Source organism: Polypterus senegalus, chromosome 3 (genome assembly GCF_016835505.1).
Source record: "Polypterus senegalus isolate Bchr_013 chromosome 3, ASM1683550v1, whole genome shotgun sequence".
In the NCBI taxonomy this organism is placed as follows: domain Eukaryota; kingdom Metazoa; phylum Chordata; class Cladistia; order Polypteriformes; family Polypteridae; genus Polypterus; species Polypterus senegalus.
Genome location: NC_053156.1, coordinates 275,385,237 through 275,407,631, shown reverse-complemented (window position 1 = coordinate 275,407,631; position 22,395 = coordinate 275,385,237). Strand labels below are relative to the sequence as shown.

The window sequence follows — 22,395 nt, the reverse complement described above, 5'->3', positions numbered from 1 at the left end:
GTTGTATGGTGTCTCTGACATCAAACTATGTGGTATATAGCGCCTTTCATATCTACAGTGCATCCGGAAAGTATTCACAGCGCATCACTTTTTCCACATTTTATGTTATAGCCTTATTCCAAAATGGATTCAATTCATGTTTTCCTCAGAATTCTACACACAACACCCCATAAGGACAACGTGAAAAAAGTTTACTTGAGGTTTTTGCAAATTTATTAAAAATAAAAAACTGACAAATCACATGTACGTAAGTATTCACAGCCTTTGCTCAATACTTTGTCGATGCACCTTTGGCAGCAATTACAGCCTCAAGTCTTTTTGAATATGATGCCACAAGCTTGGCACACCTTATCCTTGGCCAGTTTCGCCCATTCGTCTTTGCAGCACCTCTCAAGCTCCATCAGGTTGGATGGGAAGCGTCGGTGCACAGCCATTTTAAGATCTCTCCAGAGATGTGCAATCAGATTCAAGTCTGGGCTCTGGCTGGGCCACTCAAGGACATTCACAGAGTTGTCCTGAAGCCACTCCTTTGATATCTTGGCTGTGTGCTTAGGGTCGTTGTCCTGCTGAAAGATGAACCGTCACCCCAGTCTGAGGTCAAGAGCACTCTGGAGCAGGTTTTCATCCAGGATGTCTCTGTACATTGCTGCAGTCATCTTTCCCTTTATCCTGACTAGTCTCCCAGTTCCTGCCGCTGAAAAACATCCCCACAGCATGATGCTGCCACCACCATGCTTCACTGTAGGGATGGTATTGGCCTGGTGATGAGCGATGCCTGGTTTCCTCCAAGCGTGACACCTGGCATTCACACCAAAGAGTTCAATCTTTGTCTCATCAGACCAGAGAATTTTGTTTCTCATGGTCTGAGAGTCCTTCAGGTGCCTTTTGGCAAACTCCAGGCGGGCTGCCATGTGCCTTTACTAAGTGGCTTCCGTCTGGCCACTCTACCATACAGGCCTGATTGGTGGATTGCTGCAGAGATGGTTGTCCTTCTGGAAGGTTCTCCTCTCTCCACAGAGGACCTCTGGAGCTCTGACAGAGTGACCATCGGGTTCTTGGTCACCTCCCTGACTAAGGCCCTTCTCCCCCGATCGCTCAGTTTAGATGGCCCGCCAGCTCTAGGAAGAGTCCTGGTGGATTTGAACTTCTTCCACTTACGGATGATGGAGGCCACTGTGCTCATTGGGACCTTCAAAGCAGCAGAAAGTTTTCTGTAACCTTCCCCAGATTTGTGCCTCGAGACAATCCTGTCTCGGAGGTCTACAGACAATTCCTTTGACTTCATGCTTGGTTTGTGCTCTGACATGAACTGTCAACTGTGGGACCTTCTATAGACAGGTGTGTGCCTTTCCAAATCATGTCCAATCAACTGAATTTACCACAGGTGGACTCCAATTAAGCTGCAGAAACATCTCAAGGATGATCAGGGGAAACAGGATACACCTGAGCTCAATTTGGAGCTTCATGGCAAAGGCTGTGAATACTTATGTACATGTGCTTTCTCAGTTTTTTTATCTATATATATAATCCATTAAGGCAAGACACCCATGGAAAGATTCACAAGTAAGACACATATGGCGCATGCAGGAAGGAGCCACGCCCACCAACTTGGACACGACGACACAGAAAAAACGGTGTCATTTATATTTGTCTGTCGTAGAGGCCACATGCAGTGCAGGTCAGGTTAATGTCATGCACCTCCGAGCCACATTGACTGTTAATAGAGGCATGTTTCTCGCGGAGGTGAATCGCCATAAACGTGTAAAACGGTTTGCGAGGGGTATCCCATGGGATTCTTAAAACAATCCTTTACAACTGAGGTTAAAACACAATGAAGTGAGCAGTCTTTAAAAACCAAGTTTTCAGTTACGACGCACGACTGCGTGCACCATAACAAACTGTTTTACACGCTACATACAGAAATTCGCATCCGCGACAAACATTCGTCTTCTTAGATGCTCCTGCAGGAACACGGAAAGTCTACGTCAGTCACAGGTATATCTGGACTATGTAAAGACGGCGACTCAAGTGTCGAGTTGGAGGTGGGCACATGAGCGGGCAGTGCATACTGAACGAGAAATCAGCAGACTAGCATGACGGACGGAGCTGAATGGACGTCCTTCTCCTCTCCTCCCATTCCAACCTCCGCGCCTGAGCGCCGTCCACCCCCATCCCTCCGTCCAGCAGGAGAAGGCGCGAGGACAGTCCGCCAGTTTTCAGTCACGGACGATTGTGTGTTGCTTCGTTCCGTGCATTGTTACAATGTTGCTTTTCTTGCTGATTTATTACATTACCGATTTTTCAAATGTTGATTTTCTCCCTGTGCTTAAAAATCATTAAAAACCGGCCTGATTATGCGACGTAAGGTCCTCTTCGGGTTGGCTAGTTTTTAAAAATTTTGCAAAAATCTCAAGTAAACTTTTTTCACGTTGTCATTATGGGGTGTTGTGTGTAGAATTCTGAGGAAAAAATGAATTTAATCCATTTTGGAATAAGGCTGTGACATAACAAAATGTGGAAAAAGTGATGCGCTGTGAATACTTTCTGGATGCACTGTATCTCTTGTATAGCATGTCGGCCATCTATCTGTCTACTTTATATAGTGCCTTTCATATCGATTTGTAAGTCTGTTATATAGTGTCTTCTTTATCTATCTCTTGTATAGCATGTCGGCCATCTATCTGTCTACTTTATACAGTGCCTTTCATATCGATTTGTATGTCTATTATATAGTGCCTTTCATATCTATCTATTATATATTGTCTCTGACATCGATCTACTGTATCTACTTTATATAGTGCCTTTCATATCTATTGGTATGTCTGTTACAGTATATAGTGCCTTGCTCGTCTATCTGTTGTATGTTTTTGACACTGCACATTCTTCTCAGAAAGACACCCCTGTTAGGCGTGGGTTTCTCTCTCTATGCCGTCTGATGTCCTTCTCCTCTCATTCACTCGTTCATCTTGGTCTTCCTCGTCCTTTTCTCTGCAGATTAGTCCCAGTTTGCTCTCTTCTGCCCTCTAGTGGACACGCCTTTGTGTGAGATCTTTGGTTTCTTGGCAGTCTGTCACATAGAATAGCCTTCATTCCACAACCACAGCAACAGACTGTCATATTTCTTGAGAAAGCTGTTCAATTTTGCCCATCGTTATACCCAGGACTGAACTTTAGGAATGCCAGTGCCATGCAGCCCAAGGTAACAGAATAAGCAGTTTCAATGATGTTGTTACAATCACAAAGGTTTAGCACTTAAACATGGAGGTGACCAGCAGGATGCTGAAGGAACAATCAGCCCTTTCAATTAGTGCTCTCCATTTGTAACGCTGCTAATCCTTGGGCTGGATTTTCAAATCAGTTTAAACCTTTGAACTCTAGACGTATGGGTACACATACTTCACCATTTTTCTTTAAATTTAGTAAATATCTCGTAAGGTTAAAAACGGATCCCAGCTGTTCTTAGCCCCACTGAGGACATCACAGAGCGAAGACAGGCAGTGACAGTCCATTCCATCAGAAAGTCACAAAGATGACCACCGCCATGTTCACCTAGAAGAGCACTTGGTGTACAACCTGACAAGACGGCGCCAGGAAGAGAAAGAGAGCGGGATGAACAAATTATTAATACTAAGAGGGGTGAGTTCATGTCCATTAATATTACAAATACTGCTGTTAAAACTCAAATGAGTAAAAACAATTAGGATGCGGCTGGCGCTCATCAGCTGAGTAATAATTGTGATATTTTAATTGTTTTGGGTATTCAAGTGTGAAGTTCATAAATTAGCCGCCGAGGACTCAGGGAGACGTGTCCATAAGCGTCAGGTTTCTGACATCATAAAGCGGGGACACAAAGGCACATGATGTCACTGCCTTCAGTGACAGTTTAGTCAAATCTGCTGACCTTGGTAACTTTGAGGATGACGTTTGATTTTTTATTTTTCCCCTGCAGGATTTTGCACACTTTGTTTTATGACTGATGAGCTGCTGGTTTGCCCCCCTATGGTGGGTTTGACGCTCTGGCAGTGTGTCGTGTTCTTGTTCTCCTGGCGTCAGTTTCTCTCCTGTTTCCACACATGGGTAGTCAGTGACCTGGAGCTGACTGAGTGTCACTGAGAGCGGGTGCACCATATGATCGAGTGACACCCCAGCCATACTGGGTGGGCTCCCACAATCACATCCAAACTCTACTGAACCCCCCACAGGAGACGCAGAATTAAAAAAATAGATGGCTGGGCAGATGGAGTTACTGGGAAAGACTCTGTTGGGAGGTGCGAAGTGGACATCTTAGCTGAAATGTGCACAAGGATACAAGATGGCAGATTGTGTGGTAAGAGATGTGGAGAGCAGCAGGAATGGAGCTCAAAGCTGAGGAGCCGTTAGGTTGCTGAGTAGGCGCCCACAATTCTACCTTGGAGACTGAGATCTACACTGGCATTGTCATTAGGGTGACAGCGGGTACACTAGTGGTCCGATCAAAATGACAAATCAAAGGGCAAAACACAAACAAAACGAGGAGGAAGCCAAGGACTAAAACCAGGAGTCTCCTGCCGTAATCATCTTCTGGACGAGGCAGGACTAATGGAGGGTCTTTAACATTCAGGCCCTGCCTCCTGCGTGCAGCCATCTTTTATGGCAAGGCCGCCACGCTGCACGGGTCAGGGGTCAAGTGCCTAGCAACTACATCATAGCATCATAGCAACAGATCGCAGTACCCATGGAAAAAAGTGGGAATGAGATGACATCACAAAAATCACTCGAATCGATAGAAACAATGAAAGTAAAAGCCAGACAAAGTAACGACGCGGAACAAAGAAAGAGAGAGCTTCAGACGTCCAGTGAGAACGAGCGAATTCTGACAACGCACCGCGCCCGGTAGACAGCAGGGAGCTGACTTTGTTTAAAACCCGAATTGGAACTGATGTCTTTGTTTATGATTGATTGATTTGTTTAATTGATTGATTGATTGATTGATTTGTTTAATTGATTGATTGATTGATTGATCGATTGATTTGTTTAATTGATTGATTGATTGATTTGTTTAATTGATTGATTGTTTGATTGATTGATTGATTTGTTTAATTGATTGATTGATTGATTTGTTTAATTGATTGATTGATTGAGTTTAGCCCTGCTGTTATGTGATTATCTTTTTCTTCATTCAGGACTGCATTGCGCTTTGTTTTTGAACTCTGCTTTGTTTGATGACTGCAATGGACGTCTGCATCTTCTCTTTCTGCTATGTGCCCTCCTTGCCCAGTCCATCTCAGTTTACGACTATCGATGTCCGGGTTCAAGGAGGAGATGATGCCAGCTGCAGGTAACCTGGGCATCTCGGAAATAAGGGGGTAAAAGTGGCAGAGGGGAACTCAGGGCCGTTGAATGTCGCTTCTGAACAGTAAGACGTAAACCCAAATGCGTACGTTTAAGAGGAGTAAACGGATGGCTGGAGTTTCATGAAGAGAATTTGCTCCCCAACAAAGAGGCTCCGAGACCACCGAGAGAAGAGGGCTAGGGGATTATGGGAAGTGTTACCTAAGAACGAGTCGAGAACTGAGACAGGCATTCTGGGAGAGGAAAAGGGGGCGATCGGGGACGTAAGGGGGGCACCATAGATCCAAAGAGGGTCAGAAGAAGGTGAGGCCCGTGACTGTGGATGTACAGCACAGGTATTCCTGGTCTCTCCGTGTCTGCAGTGATGGTATGCTGTGCCGAGTGTGCCGAGTGTGTGTGTGGAGTTCACTCAGTCCAGAGGTTGCTCAGTGCTTGCGCCACTGTCTCCGTGTCCCTGCTCTTGATAGGCCGAATTACAAAGTTGATGGACGGACGGACGGACGGACGGACGGAGGTGTTCAGGTTACCAATTTCCTTGCACTCTGAGTGACTCCCGGCTGTCTGTGTGCAGTGCCCACCTTCTCGATGGTCCAATGACAAACCACAAGGATAAGTAAACTTTGTGTGAGGCGGCCTGAAGCGGACTGGCGTCACTCGTCCATCGTGGGCTGCTGCCATATTGGCCGTTCAGAAATGAAGCTCGACCCCCATCAGAGGTGCCCAGGTGTCTGGCACGTCACCAGCTGCCCTCCTCTAAGTTCCCCTTTAACTTTGTTGTACTGCACCAGCTCAGCGGGTCCTGAAAATGGAAGGACTGTTGAATGTTCTCCTGTAGTCGTTCGTTTTCCTTGAAGATCAGTCTCTTTCTCTCTCACGCACACGCACTTTCACATTTTTGCTTTTTCTTATTCCTTCTCAGACCCCCAATGCCCCGTTTTTCCAGATTTACTCCAAGATCATCATGTCAGGTAAGGGCCCTGTGCTGGTGCGCTTTGCTCCTCTACTTCCCACCATTCCAGACACCTCCTCTGTGTTTAGGTGGACTTCCATACAACTTGTCAGAGCACCAAAAGTGAATGTCGACTTCACTGGCCTCCCATCCAGGACTTCTTCTTATCCTGGGGTCTCATTTTGTCATCGCTGGCTCCTGCTGCTACCTTCCAGAAAACAGAAATGTGCCCGAGGTTTGGTCCCACCTCACCCCCCCCCAACATGTCCTATGACTAACAAACAGAGGGGCAGACAAACAGCCGCTATGCCCACTTTGGATTATTCAGCAGATGGAAGCGTATCGAGATGTAACGACATGCCGGGGAGAGTCATCAGCCATCATAATCATGTGGAGCGTTCACAAAAACAAGAAAAGGGGCAGATATGAATCCCCTGGACCCCCACACTGTCACCAAAATGAACACAACACGCCACTGCCCCCTGCTGGCTCCTAGTATGAAGACTGCGGGGTCACCATTACATCGGAGGGAGGTGGTGGTCCTGAGCTCCTCGCCCTCTACTGTGTCACACAGCCTTGCAGGTGCAGGCCTGGCAGTCCGCCCTGCCCGCCTGCCCGCGCCCTCCCCTTCCCACCATCACCGTGACAGCCTTAATTATTTAGGAATTTGCCAAGTAATCCATCACCAAATCCCCAGAACGAATGGAATGTCAGATTTCTTGCACATTCTAATAAAGGCAGATGGCATTGTGGAGCCACAAAGCTGCTAGTCACTTCAATAGATCTTCCGGCCATCGGATTATCGGAGCTGAAGCAGATTAACCCTCTCGTCTCGGGGGACGGCGCTTTAGCTCCGGCACCGCAATGGTGACCCCCGCTGCATTCCTCGCCATTCCCCTCGGGCTTCTTTCCAGCTGTTTTGCAGGTTTGCTGGCGTGCATTTCATGTGAAGTCCTCCTTCTGAGTGGTCTTCATCTCCTCTGGTATCGGCCGTGGAAGACCACACTTGGGGCAATGGGCAACATGTGTAAGGCAGGGAGGGCCTTGTCTGACAGCAGCATGGGACCGGGGGGCCATTTTCTGCTTTGCCGCCATCATGGCATTGCATCCTAAGTGACTTTGGGCAAGCGGAAGGAGGACGGTGGAGTTGTAAGATGTCACCGCTCTCCGACTTGCCTAAATGACGTCTGTACCTGACGGTGGCGCTCACAGTGCCACATGTGCCACAAATCCGTTTTGTTTTGGTTTGTTTGTCTTCCTCTGCCTATCCTTGAGGTTTGGATTACAGACTTTAATGAATGCCATCTTATTGATACCTCCATGCCAAGGCCCCCATCCTGTGTGCCCGTTCAGGTCTGCACCCCAACCTCTGTTTGACGTGCCAAGCTGCAGTCCTACAGCTGTCAGCTTTCAGGATGTCGCCATGGTGGCTCCTGCTGCCTGGCGATGTGCCACTTCATCTTCGTGATGTGCTATTGAACCTGCACTTGGACATCCTGTGCCCAGATCAGACCCCCCCACCCCACCTCGCCCGATTTGCCCAGGAGTCTGCACTGGCACTTTCAAATCTCATAAATGAAAGCAAATGTGGCATCCCTGAAGTTTAACTGTTAAATCATACCAACCTCGCCCTCAAGGAAGCAAGAGTTGACTGGCATGGCGTGCCCAGCAGAGGGGGCATTAGCTTCGGGACTGCGGCAGGTTCAGTGCTGGGAAAAAAGGAGCGAGGGCAACAAAAATCACCAGAAAGGCAGCAGACGCCAACCCCAAGATGGGTGATAAGTGAATACTTGGCATGTATTAAAGAATTGTTCAGTGTGCCATGCTATAAAATGTGTTGACCCCTTGGGCATTTTCACATTTTATTGTTCTAAAACCAGAGAGCGGTTAGGAGCAGACGCTGATACAGCCCACCACGTGACAAACCACCTCAGGTTAGGACCCCAGTGCTGCCCCCTCAGCACCACACTAGTTCAGGTGGCATGGACCAGTGAGAGGTTTATTATGGTGGCTGGAGTGCCAATCCTGCCACCGACCCCCGTCATACCCAGTAATGTCAAGGTGTCAACAGATCGGCATAAAGTGGTCAAATATAAAAGTCATCTTATTATATGTTATAAGACCCCCAAATCATCACAGGCACCGGCACGTTCAATGGTGTCACAAATCCCCTGAATAGCTCAACCTGTCTGGGGTTTCAGTCGATTGTCGTACAGAAGCCCCTGCATGTGGTGGTCTGACCTGCATGATGAAGACAAAAGGACACTCCAAACAACTCCATGAAAAGCTGACGAGAAAACATCCAAGTGACTGAACATCCCTTAGAGTTCCCGTGGAAATCCGCCATTAAGAATGGAAAGAGCAGAGCCGACCGTGAATCTGCTGGAGCAGAACATCCACGGAATTGTGCAGCAAGACGACTAGCGAGGGAGACCACCGAGGGTCCTCAGAGAACTCGGAAGGAGTTGCAAGCTACAGCGACAGTGATGGGTGAGACTAAGCGGGCAGCGACTGTGCCACACCACTCACAGGTTTATGGGACAGAGGCCATGGCATATGACGTCTTGGGTGGTCTGATGAGACCAAAGTTGAGTTTGTTTGAACGCCGCACTTGATCAGAAACACGCCATCGCCACCATGGAGCATCGTGTTGAGGGGACACTGTGAAGGTGACGTGAATTGAGCCAAATCATACAGGGAGACCCTGGAGGAAAACCCGACGCAGTCGGCAAGAAACCTGCGCCTTGTGAGAGCAGAACAACAAGCCCACCCATAAAGACAGGGGGGCCGAGTCCAGATCTCCGTCCACCCGCGAATCTGTGGCTGCACTTGACGATGGCCGTCAGACTCGAGATCTTGGCAGCCTTGCAAAGAAGACTCGAGGCTGTCATGGCTGCCAACGGTGCGTCTGCTAAAGGCTGACTTGTGCCATCCGGTGTTGAGTTTGTGCTTTATGTTCAGGACCAGTTTGGGCCTCTTCTGCCTTCACATTGAAGAGCCTTTCTCTGTTGATCAGGGGCAGGACAACTGGAAAAAATCCACTGGGACTCCGTGTTGTAGGACAATCAGCAGTGAAAACGTCCACGGGGTCTCTGGGCCACTGGCATCACAGGACCCCCGGGCAGAGTGGCACACTGGAGCCGCAGGAACGACAATGGAAAATGAAACATCCAGCCATTGTATCGCTGCTTCCGACAAAATCCACACAAACGTTCGAATGATCCGCCATACAGACGGAGATGGCACCGCGTGAAGTCACCAGGAACTGTCCATCCATCATCCAACCAGCCAACCCGCTATATCCTAACACAGGGTCACGGGGGTCTGCTGGAGCCAATCCCAGCCAGCACAGGGCGCCAGGCAGGAAACAAACCCCGGGCAGGGCGCCAGCCCACCGCTGGGCACATACACACACACCAAGCACACGCTAGAGACAGTTTATTATTAATTACAAGAGAACATTACAGAGAATTGAGCTGAAGTGACGTTAACATGTCGTGTGTGACATCCGGACACAGACAGGCACGGGGGGCCGCAGAGGTGACCGTGAGGCGAATGTCCACTTGTAACACAATAACAAATATTAATGTACTATAATGCTGATTTATTGGCAGCAAGTCACAACATACAGAGATTAGCATGGGACCCCTATGCTCGTGGGACCCCCGGACAACTGCCCAGTGTGCCCAATGCGTTAAGGCGGCCCTGTGGAGACAGCCGCTGAATCAACAGAGCCTTCTTTCTTTCTTTCTTTCTTTCTTTCTTTCTTTCTTTCTTTCTTTCTTTCTTTCTTTCTTTCTTTCTCTCTGTTTCAGCTGAGATGCTCTCTGCACTCCGGCCGCCATCTTCTCCAGCTCCCAAGTTTGGAGGGTCCCATCTCAAAAGTTGCCGTTCAGCACCGGTGAGCAGCTGTGGTATTTGGGGTCCGGCAGTGGGCTTTAGTCCTTTTATAATGTGTGGCTACAATAAGCCCCCCCAGTGTCTGCGTCTCTTTCCAGAAGTTTCTGGGCATCTCTTGCCGTTTCCCCCAGCTGGCGCAGCGTAAAAGTGAAAGTCGGTGTAAAATCTAACATTTAAACAAGGAGCAGCGGGCGCTACGACGTAATAATAAACCGGCGGGCTGCACTCGTGCCACCGTGTGGGCATGTGGGGGGCACACGCAGGCCACGGTGACGTATTGTGTCTCGATTGATGGCTGCCAACAAGTCCGACGGGCCAAATTGTGAGGGGTGCCACCTTCCACAGTCTGATTTTTCCAGGGGTGCCCACGCCGTGCCCGACACGACCTCATCCTGACAAAGCTGGGGTCCTGCTTAAAAAGCGAGAGCACTTGGCACCTGTCAGGTTACACAAATGAGGCAAAGGACCAAAGCAGAGAATGAGGAGGTCTGAATGGCAGGCGTCCAGCAAGCCTTTTACTTGGCACAGCACAAGACTCGGGGGGAAGAGAACTTGAAATATTTATAGGCGGCCATTACAAGTCCGCTTCTTTAAATATTGATTATGCTGAGAGATAAAGACTTTCTCCATTTTAGTAAGGGCAGTGCGCCATTTTCTGTAGGCTTTTATTTATTTATTTCACATTTGCTATGTAAGCCCACCCGGCCGGTGCTACCGGATGATTTATACTCGTCGCTCCTCAAATCGCCTCACTCAGCACAGTGAAGTGGCGGCACATCCACCCGGCTAATTAACTGGCACTGGCAGTGGGCAGAGGACGCCATCTCAAGCCGCTCAGGGAGACGGGCCAGCGCTTATCCTCCTGCCATGGTGGTGCTGCTCAGGCACAAGGCGGGAGCTGACTGGCATGGGACGCCAGTTCAGATACAGACAAAGGGATGGGGTACTGTGCCCTCAGTGTGCAATCAAGGTGGGCACCGCACCACGTCATAATATTTGAGCACTGGATGAGCGGACACAGAGACTGCAGTTTATTGCTTCCCATCATGAAAGGCGCTATATACAGTATATTGGTTGGGGATAATGTGCCACTACAGTCCACATGACACTGGTGAGACTTGCATAGTAAAATCACCTGTGGCATTAACATCCCTTATATCCCAGACTTAGAACTAACTCATCAACTGAAGTGTCAGATGTGTGGGTGAGAGGGGCACACGCTGCCCTAATATGTATATAGAATAACCCTGATGTAGTCTAACACGATAGCCCACCTGCTTAGGTTTGAAGTTTGTTATTTGCCACCTTCTGGGAGTGTCCTGAAGGGCTAAGACCACCGGTGAAGAATCAAATCTCAAAAATACGAACATATGTGTGACCAGCAACCTCAAAAGAACCTACAGGGCACTCCACATGCCTATATTACCAACACCCAGACCCTTTGTACCCCATAAAGGGGGTGACCCCGGGTGCCAGTTGATGTGACAGGCATATCTTTTTTACTGGGGGGGCTCATTGGTTTACTTTTTATCATAAGGGTGTAACGTCCAAAATGGCCTAAAAATGAGGGGCTCTTGGGTCTGAAGGGCTAAAAATGGTGGAAACCCCAGAAAGCCGGACGTCTTGTGGAGCTCACCGTTGTCTCCGTCAAGCCATGAGAAGCCTGCCCTCTAGTGCCTGAGACTGGTACTGCTACTCTAGCTTGCTCTGCCAGCTGTGCCCCTTTTAAGTCCTCACATGGGGCAGTTTTAGTCCTTGCCACCCCAGAGGTGCCTTTCCTCCCACCCTGACCCTTGCCCCCTGTGCCTTATCCATGTCGGCATTGTGCCCTCTTGCCTATTATTCTTTGTTTTATTCATTTTCAACGGTGAGGAAGAACATGTCAGTGCATCACATGGTGGGCACCATGAAGGCCTCTCACACAATCTGCCAGTCCTTCCTGGTTCCGAGGATTGTGAGCCTTTCTTCATTATCATCATGCCAATGTGCCCTGGCACAAGTCAAGGGGCTCCAAAGGAGGAGCAGGGACCCCAGTGGAAGCCCCCCGATAAGAATTCGGAGGCCGTGGCCTTGACAAATCCCGTTATGTTTGCTGCGTCTTCATGGCAGCCATTTCATGAACTGGCCGAGACGACGTGCAGTGCTGCACCACTTCTTTGGAAAGCCGCCACTTTTTTACAATTCTCCTCTTCCAGAAGATTCCATGTCCCACCATACTAGGGCTGATAATATCTGAAGTGGGTGGGCACTGATGCCCATTTGGGGAGGAAGGGGTGCTGTGTGGCAGTGATGGGATGAACTGTTCAGACTGGTTCTTTAATTTTTAGCTTGGCAGGCTGGCATGGGGCACAGAGCTACTGGAATTCACAAGCAGCGCGGGCCGTATGCCAACTCTTCTGTATTTCATGCTCTGTTACGGCACCAAGACACTTGTTACGTTAAAGAAATTCTTACATGCTGAACATTTGATTTTCCAAACAACAATTAAGTGATAAATTCTGCTTCTTCATGCGCCAACAGCTAACTTTTTCTCTGTGAATTTGGTCCAAAGACGCTTGTGCTGGTCTCACCTCAGCAGGGTCATGAGACACTCAACAGAGCGACGCCATTCTGCGGGCAGTGCCCCTCGGTGGCCATACAGTCATATGGGGGGCATAAACTGACAGGGAAGACTGAGACTGCACCACCATGCCATGGGCAGAGCTGAGAGCGCCACCCGGTGGTCACTGGTAAGATGCCCAGTTAGACTTCTTTCTAAGGAGTGCCACCTGGTGGCCGGGAGTGGTATAGTCAGGGCTGCTCTGCTTTACTGTCAGTTTTATTTATTTTGTTGTCATTTATCTCTTGTCCCTCACGAGCCCCCCCAGGGTCGTCTTCTGCCGCGGCCCCCCCAGCCCCCCTCTCTGTAGATTTTGCCGCCATTGGTGGTCTTTGACCAGTTGTGCTTCTGTATGCTCATCTTATGCTCAGTTTTAGTCCTTGCAATTCATTAGAAGTTCTTTCTGTTTTTGGATTTTTATTTTGTGAATTGTACATTTTCAGAATTGAATTCATTTAAATATTAATTGTGCCAAACGGCAGGGGTGGGCTGACATCCTGAATGGGATAACCCCCCCCGTACCCTTACCCTAACCTGGTTGAGAGGCCTGGGGTGGTCTCTCAAGAGTACATGACCCCAACACATGTGCTGAGTGTCAGCGTTCCTAGGCCAGTAAGCCCATTCTCATGCCTGCAGGGCTTGCTGGGAGTTGCAGTCCTGTGGGGTAGCCCTGCATGGGGGTCTGTGGGCACCCACAGGGGGAGCTGTCCCTACTTTCAGGAGCTTCCTCCTTGAGACCAGAAGGACTGCTGGGTCCGACATAAAAGGGGTCCTAGTCAGGAGAGAAGTCGGACAAGGGGAGAGGAAAGGGAAGGGACAGACAAGAAGAAGCGTTTAAGTGTTTGTGGTGAAAAAGGATTTTGTGGAATAGAAAAAGGACACGTTGACCGCGGGGCTGTAGTCGGTGTAATTGTGTCTGTGATGCCCCCTAGTGGTCACATTATGTAGCCGAACACGTATTGTGACCACGGATCATTGTGAGCAAAGAGACCAGGAGAAGCCATTCTCAAAGTGGGCAGTGACCAGGCTGAGCGCCACAGGGAGAAAAAGAAAAGCAAAGGTTCAAAATCCAAAAGAATTCGCAAGCACAACGTCAATCCATCGTGGGGACACGAAATGATACGCGACCGTCAAATGAAACGTGCTCCCGTGGATGGTGACGTAAATCAAACACAACGGTAATAAACATCCACTTTTAAGTTATTGAACCAAAATCACAAAAGACACTTTGAAAATGAAAAGTCTTTGCATGGGGGCGGCACGGTGGCGCAGTGGGTAGCCTCGCAGTTAGAAGGCCCGGGTTCGCTTCCCAGGTCCTCCCTGCGTGGAGTTTGCATGTTCTCCCCGTGTCTGCGTGGGTTTCCTCCCACAGTCCAAAGACATGCAGGTTAGGTGGATTGGCGATTCTAAACTGTGCTTGGTGTGTTTGTGTGTGTCCTGCGGTGGGTTGGCACCCTGCTCAGGATTGGTTCCTGCCTTGTGCCCTATGTTGGCTGGGATTGGCTCCAGCAGACCCCCGTGACCCTGTGTTTGGATTCAGCGGGTTGGAAAATGGATGGCTGGAAGTCTTTACCTGAAATCCAAGACGTTACTCACTGAGCACTTGCTAAGTTTCTGAGCTGGCAGGACAGTTCGGTCTTTCCGTGTTCTGGGGCTTCCCGGCTCCACAGGTGTAGAGGGGCCTGCTGTCACTTGGCTGGCAGATGTCCCAGTGCCCCCTGCTGGCAGTGAGTGATGTGGTCAGTGTTAACAGCCAGCTCTGCCTTTCTTTCCTATGTAAGTAATGCTAAAGGTGGCAGTGCCAGTGCTGAAGCTGACCTCACAGTGCCACCTGCTGGTGGTGAGTTAAATGGGCATGATTAACTAACTGACTAGAGCGCACGTCCAGCTCTGGGTTTACTCTTTCCAGCTTTCATTCAAAAGGTTCACTTTGCACTGCCCCCTAGTGGTAAAGCTTGATATCGTCGATGCCAGCTGATGGAGTGGGGTTAGGGTTAGGCTTGCTGTGCCAGGCTGTCATGGCTCCTCTTCCTTTTTAAGTGGGGCCATCACCTCCCGTCGCCCCCTGGTGGCAGTGAGTGACCAAAGTCTGCTAGCAGTTAGAACATCAGAACACTCTGGACGAGAACAGGCCATTCAGCCCAACAAAGCTCGCCAGTCCTGTCCACTTGTTTCCTCCAAGAAAACCTCGTCGTGTTCTGAAAGTCCCTAACGTCTTACCGTCTACCACACTACTTGGTCTCTTATTCCAAGTGTCTATCGTTCTTTGTGTAAAGAAAAACTTCCTGATGTTTGTGTGAAATTTACTCCTAACAAGTTTCCAACTGTGTCCCCATGTTCTTCATGAACTCATTTTAAAGTCACAGTCCTGATCCACTGTACTAATTCCCTTCATAATTTTAAACACTTCAATCATGTCTCCTCTTAATCTTCTTTTGCTTAAACTATAAAGGCTCAGCTCTTTTAATCTTTCCTCATAATTCAACCCCTGTAGACCTGGAATCAGCCTGGTCGCTCTTCTCTGGACATTTTCTAGCGCTGCTCTATCCTTTTTGTAGCCTGGAGACCAGAACTGCACCCAGAACTCAAGATGAGGCCTCACCAGTGTGTTATAAGGCTTGAGCTGAGCCTCCTGTGACTTGTACTCCACACATCAAGGCGCTATATGACCTGACACTCTGTTAGCCTCCTTAATGGCTTCTGAACACTGTCTGGAAGTCAATAGCTTAGAGTCCACTGTGACTTCTAAATCCTTCTCATAAGGTGGACTCTCGTTTTTCAGACCTCTCATTGTGTATGCAAACCTCACATTTTTACTCTTTACATCTAACACTTTACATGTACTGACATTAAATGGTTAACAGGTTCAACTTCTTCAACCTTTCCTCATAATTCAACTCCTGTAGCCCTGTGATCAGCCTAGTCGCTCTTCTCTGGACATTTTCTAGTGCTGCTATGTCCTTTTTGTAGCCTGGAGACCAAAACTGCACACAGAACTCCAAGATGAGGCCTCACCAGTGTGTTATAAAGCTTGAGCAGAACCTCCTGTGACTTGTACTCCACACATCAAGGCGCTATATGACCTGACACTCTGTTAGCCTCCTTAATGGCTTCTGAACACTGACTGGTACTTGATGGTTCACTGACTCCTAAATCCTTCTCCTAAGGTGGACTCTCAATTTTCCGACCTCCCATTGTGTATTCAAACCTCCCATTTTTCCTTCCTATGTGTAATTCTTTACAGTTACTGACATTAAAGTCCATCGCCCACAAGTCTGCCCAGGCCTGTATGCTGCCCGAGTCCCTCTGTGATGATCTAACGGACTCCAGATTATCTGCTAATCCTCCATCTTGGTATCATCTGCAGACTTTACCAGCCTGTTACTTCTATTCTATTTAAACCATTTATGAATATTAAAAACCCAGTTGTGGGTTGACTCACTCTAGGGGGCGGCAGACATGCCAACTAGGTGGGCAAGCAGCGGCCTGGACATGCCCACCCCACTGCCCTCCAGCCCCCCAGTGTAAACGTGACGTGAGGAGGTCCAATGGCGACACAGAGTGTGATGAGGAGGAGCGGAGCGATGAAGAAGCTGGATGTCTTTGAAACAGTAAAGTTTATTTATATATAACAACAGTACAAAGTGAGTCCTTGGCTTGCAAAATAGGAGTGCTTCATATTTACAATAGGTACACGATAATATATTATGGTAACCAAAACCCTAGAATAAACGACAACGTGTGTTTTGGAATTGAAGTCTTTTTGTTTTTAAATACTTTACCTTTTCTTACAGTTTTCACGACACCTTTAGAAAACAACATGAACAGACAGCCATTGCAGGGATTTATTAGTATTATTATTATTATTATTATTATTTTTTCTGTACACTTTATTCAGTTTGCATTCGTTGAGGACGACAAGGGAGAGTTCCAGTGCTGAAAACGGACGGCGAGGAAACTGACATCCAGCCGGGTGGTCCACGGGCAGCTGTGGGTGTTACGGCCCGGGCATCTTCTGAGGTGAAGGAGGATGCCAGCGCGCCCAGGTTTAAAGCATGGCGTGGACACGCCAAACAAAGCTGGATGGCCTCGCAGCCAAAGGTGGTCAGCGTGTGACGAGAGTGGGGGGTGAAAAAACAAACAAACAAACAAACAAACAAACAAACAAACTCAAGACCCCTCAACAAAGCACAAGCGCCAGCCAGCAGCCCCAGTGTTTGTGTGTTTAGACCCCTTTTTTTTTTCTTTGTTGAGGTCACTAATGAGACAAAACAGGAAAAACAATCAAAAATCTGAAGTTAAAAAGCAAGCAAAGAGCGGCGGGGGGCACACGGCGTCTCTCTGCTGCGCTCGCTGGCACCTCATCTCCGGTGGTCCGCCCTCGGCTTGTTCCCTTTTTATCAGATCATTTTTGGCTTTAAATCTTTTGCTCTGTGAGGGCAAGCAGGTGGGCATCAGGAGGGTACCATTTGCCCAGTCCAGGCAGGTGGCGGACCCCAGACAGCACCATGTGAGGGCCTGCCCACCCTGGTCACATGTCGTGTGCCACGCGCCGTGCCTCTGGGCCCTTTTTGCTTCTCCTGATCACACGCTGCACTGCACGTCACTCCAAGATCAAAGTTCTGCTTCAAAGCGCAAGCAGGAATCCGAGGCCAACGGCGTCTTCAAACGGGCACCGCCAGCCCCCCGTGCAGTGCCTGCCTGTAAGGTACGAGGCCATATTGACCTTCTTCTTTCATTTCTGGAGCGGGACTTTGATGGTTAGAAAAGCAGCAGGAATGTCGACGAAATGCACGTGCGGGCGCAAAGGGAACAAGCGTGGAAGTGCGGCGGGCGCGACACGACTCGACCCACACGGGGGGCCGCCGCTCATCATAAATAGACATAAATAAATAACATTAAATAAAAGGACTTCTTCAAGTATCATTTGGTGTAAACACTGAAGGTCGAACACTATGTGTTGTGATATCAGTGCCATCTTCTCTTTTCCTCGACTGCCCCCCGGAGCTCCTTGCCCCTCGTCAGTGGCAGACTCTCTTTGTTGCTCCCAGCAGTCTTTGCCACGTTGGTACCATGCTCCAGGTTGTGACACGTCCCCAGCCTTCTCTCTGGCAAGCGCGCCACAAACTGGCAGAGTCCTTTCGGGGGGAATGGGACGTGGGAAGAGAAGGGGGAGCAACAGGGACCTCCAAAACCGGCAGAAGCTCCCATGGCTGCTCCTTCGCCTCCCCCCAGGTTGGCGTGAATTCTTCTTTCCATTTATTCCGCGGTGTCTGCAGGTATTTTAAGTGCCAAGTGACTCTGAACATCGGAGCCCCCCGATGAGGGCAGGGCAGGTGGCACTGGGGTTTGGGACTCGTCTCCATGTCGGCTGGCAGAAAAGCTCCATGGAGGTAAGGAGACGGGGCGAAATGCCTCTTCCTGTAGGACCTTAGTAAAAAACCAAATCGCCTCTTTAAAGACGCACGTCTCTACACTCACGCATACCGAAGACAAATAAAACCGGGGGTCCTCGTCTGCTCGGTGCGCCTTCGCTGCCTCTGATACGGCAGGCCATTCCTCGGATGAGAAAACAGCTTCATGTGCAAAGTTGTGCGAGTGGACACGGCAGGCACAGCAGGCTGCTGCTTAGTTCACCAGTGGGCCGCTTGAATTAACTGGGAAGAGTGTGAAAGAAGTGAGTGCACCCGCTCTGACGCCGCGAAAATCAAAAATCAAAAATGCAAGCTAATCCACTACACTCGGCTTCAAGAATATACACGTCTTGATTCCCATGCAACGTTTCCGGCAAGGCAGGCCCCGCTTTCGTTGGGTTCATCACCCCCTCTCCTCAGGTCCAGATATGGGGTGGTAGTGGTGGGGGGGGGAGACAGGGGTCTCCAAAGTGGCAGCCTGCCTGGCGCAGCTTCAAGAAGCTGCTATCCTCTTTTCCAAAACTCTCTCTCTGGCATTTGTCCGTTTTTGGATGATTTGGTTTCTTTGTGTTTCAGGGGTTTTCGTTTCTCTTTTTCTCTTTCTTGCCCCCCTAATTTGTCCTCAGCTCTCCACTGACATGGCACCGATGAGCTGCTCCACTTTATACGCCAGCCGCTGCCGTCGTGCTTGTTCATCCAACTCCAGGGCCGCCGTTATCTGTGCGGGGAAGGGGAGAAACACGCACATTAAAATCCAAGCATTTCAACCTATCAAGCATGGCATCAGCCGGCCCAGGTGGCACACAAGCAACTTGGCTCATTGCCCCGCTTGTAGCTCCTCTAGGCGGCCTGGGCATGCGAAGCGGCCTTTACCTTGACAGACGCCATAGCGTTGGTGTGTTTGGAGAGAAGGAGTTCAGGACATTTACACACTGGGCAGACCACCCAGAGATGTCACGCTGGCCACTCTAACGAGTGTGTGTGTGTGTGTGTGCGTGCGTGCGTGTGTGCGCAGTTAAAGACACTCGAGAGGTGAGGTGCACTGTGGGGCAGGCTTCTGTTAGTTGGCAGGTTGGACCTGTCAATTCAAAATCAGGGGCTGTGGACGCGTCGTTCTACAAAACCCTCACGTCATCTTCAAGTGCGGACTCGAGGTTGGACCCACTTCTGACATCCCTCCATACTCCCTATTTGACACCGATTGACCTGCAGCGCCGATGACCCAAACTTTTACAGCACATGTCATTTACAATGTTTATTTAGGGGTTGTGAACAAGGAAAGTATCTTAAATGCAGTGGAAAATTTAAATTTAATGGTGTGTCAAAGGGTGGCATGGTGGCACAGTGGGTAGCGCTGCTACCTCGCAGTAAGGAGACCTGGGTTCACTTCATGGAGTTTGCATGCTCTCCCCATGTCTGCGTGGGTTTCCCACAGTCCAAAGACATGCAGGTCAGGTGCACTGGCGATCCTAAATTGGCTCTAGTGTGTGGGTGTGTGCCCTGTGGTCGGCTGGCACCCTGCCCAGTGTTTGTTTCCCGCCTTGCGCCCTGTGTTGGCTGGGATTGGCTCCAGCAGACCCCCATGACCCTGTAGTTAGGATATAGTGGGTTGGATAATGGATGGCTGGATGGATGGATGGTGGGTCAAAACATGGAGCACTGCAACAAAAATGTGACATTTTGAAACTAAAGTTGGGACACTTGACTGAGCAGAAAATATCACCTTTAGGGGTAAAAAAACAACAACAACAAAGCCTCGAAATGAAGAGTGAAATCCATTAAAGTCAATGGAGGGTCAAAACTGACCCAAAGACATGGCAAGGTACACAAAAGCTGTACAAATTAAGAGATGCTTATCTTTTCTGACTTGTTGCATATTTGAGGAAATGAACCGAGTCACAAAGAGTCACAAAGAGTCACCCTGAACATCCTGAACTGACAAAGCAAAGGGCGCTCTTATAATGTAGATTTCAAACAAAAAAATGGGGAAAATCTGACCTGAACATGTTGTGGGGGTTAAAGGCAAGAGAGATGAATGTCGACACTTTATGTTTGTACAGAATGAAGGGGTTAAGTTACTACTCGTGAGAAACAAGACTAACACCTAACTTTCCAGCATTCTCCCCCAATGTGCCGACAGCTGCAATGGCTTGGATGGATTTTTCCTAAATGGCACAGGGCCGTAGAGGTCAGCATAGGCTGCCCAAGTGCACATCCTGAAGGAATACACACCTCTTCACTGTACTTGCTGACATAAGAATAAATCTCGTTCAGCGCACTCAGCATGTTGAACTCCGAGGAGTGTAGACGCGCTTGTTCTGCGAGGTAGGCGTTCATGTCTTGGTCGCTGATGGCTGGCAGCCTGGCAATATCAGCGTAGTACCTGCAATATAAAGAAAGTCAACTGAAGACATGATAGATAGATAGATAGATAGATAGATAGATAGATAGATAGATAGATAGATAGATAATATGAAAGGCACTATATGATAGATAGATAGATAGATAGATAGATAGATAGATAGATAGATAATATGAAAGGCACTATATGATAGATAGATAGATAGATAGATAGATAGATAGATAGATAGATAGATAGATAGATATGAAATGCACTATATAACAGATAGATAGATAGATAGATAGATAGATAGATAGATAGATAGATAGATAGATAGATAGATAGATAGATAGATAGATAGATAATATGAAAGGCACTATATGATAGATAGATAGATAAACTCCCCCCCCTTACAGACACACAGGACAGCCACCGGACGTTTGCCATGGAGGGCCTACACCACGAGGGTAGAGTAGAAGGCCCCAGACGAGACTAACACTTAACTTCCCACCATAAGGGTGACACTGCAGGTCTCCCACGCCTACTTGATCTTATTCTTGACCTGCAGTCCCCAACGCCTCATTGATTTTTATTATCCGGCACAAGTAGAAAGTGCAGTGACGGGTTTTTATTGAAGCCAGCACTCAGCTGGTGACATTTTGGGGACTACACAGAGAGTGGCACGTGTGGGCGGGGGCTGCTTACTTAATTTGCTGTGTTGCGTTCTCTTTCTTTTAATAAACTTTCACCTGGGCCCTTGTAATGATTCCTTTAATTCTGCAAGTGGTTTTTAAAGCCTCTCTCTTTTCGATCACTCCAGGTGTCTGCAGCATATTTCTTTCTGCAAATCATGCTGCAGAGATGGAAAAAAAAGTTCTCAAGAGAAGAGATAAATTGAAAATCTAATTACAGCTTTGCCGGGTAGTCAGCGATTTCGTTACTTTTTTGAAAAATGTAATTGAAATGCTGCTCCTCACCTGGTTAGGGCTCAGAGTTGTGTGATCTGCAATGGAGAAAGGCTGGATCTTCTTAAATGAAACACCAGGAGGGCATGTGAAGGTTTAAGGGTGTTGTAAGGGTTAAAGGCAACAAATGATGGACCACCATTGGCCAAGATGGCAAAGTCAATAGACTTTACAAGCCTTGCCAAGGGTGTTGGGCATTTCTATGAGATGGCATGCGCACCGATTCTTAAACGTGTCTCCCATGCCCAGAAGGTGTAACTCTTCCCTGCAGATGGACTCACCTCTCCACCCAGCTCTTGTAGTTGGGGATATCCTTGGCATACAGCAGCTTGTTGGACGGTGAGTCTTTCCCAAGGCGGTGCTCAGACGTAGAGCAGGAGTCCATGAACGTTTGGGCCACCACTGACAGGCAGGCGTCCGTAATGCTGCTCTTGTGGATGTCAAAGACAAACTGTGGATTCTTGATTACATTCACCCAAAACCTTAGTGGCAGACTGGATTGGGGGACAAAGAGAGCAAATGACATTACATTTTCAACTGAAACGAGCACATCACTTTGCTGTGGCCAAATTTGGATGTCCACAAACAGAAGAAGGTAAATGTCATATCACATGGTAAACGTTCAGATAAAGGGGACCTGGAGAGCACACTGAGCTACAGCCATCAAACAAGTGAAGATCCTGAGGCTGTGCATAAATCCATCATGATGTCCAGAAATTGTCATCAGGAATGACTGGATGAGTGGATACAAAGTAATGGGCAGGAAAGACAACCTCTTCTGATGACAAGAGAAGTCAGAGCTCTCCTTTTTATTGGCTAGCTATTGGCTAAACTGGTCCCCTCCCCCGTCCCACCCCAGCAACAAGGGCCTTACAGATAACAAGACATGGAGAACT

The 22,395-nt window shown here is 48.5% G+C and overlaps 1 protein-coding gene across 5 annotated transcripts in view; it reads right to left on the bottom strand.

Moving 5' to 3' along the window:
* Positions 1-16,385: 16,385 nt before the first annotated feature.
* The window catches only part of plxna2 (plexin A2), a 333,056-nt gene continuing 327,046 nt past the window's right edge, over positions 16,386-22,395 (bottom strand). For all 5 annotated transcript variants that reach the window (XM_039749202.1, XM_039749204.1, XM_039749205.1 and 2 more), the window contains 3 exons: positions 21,781-21,993; positions 20,426-20,576; positions 16,386-18,911 (listed from right to left, as the gene is read on the bottom strand). In XM_039749202.1, coding sequence (XP_039605136.1) covers positions 18,816-18,911; positions 20,426-20,576; positions 21,781-21,993 — 460 coding nt within the window. In that variant the 3' untranslated portion in view covers positions 16,386-18,815. The remainder of the gene's footprint in view (positions 18,912-20,425; positions 20,577-21,780; positions 21,994-22,395) is intronic.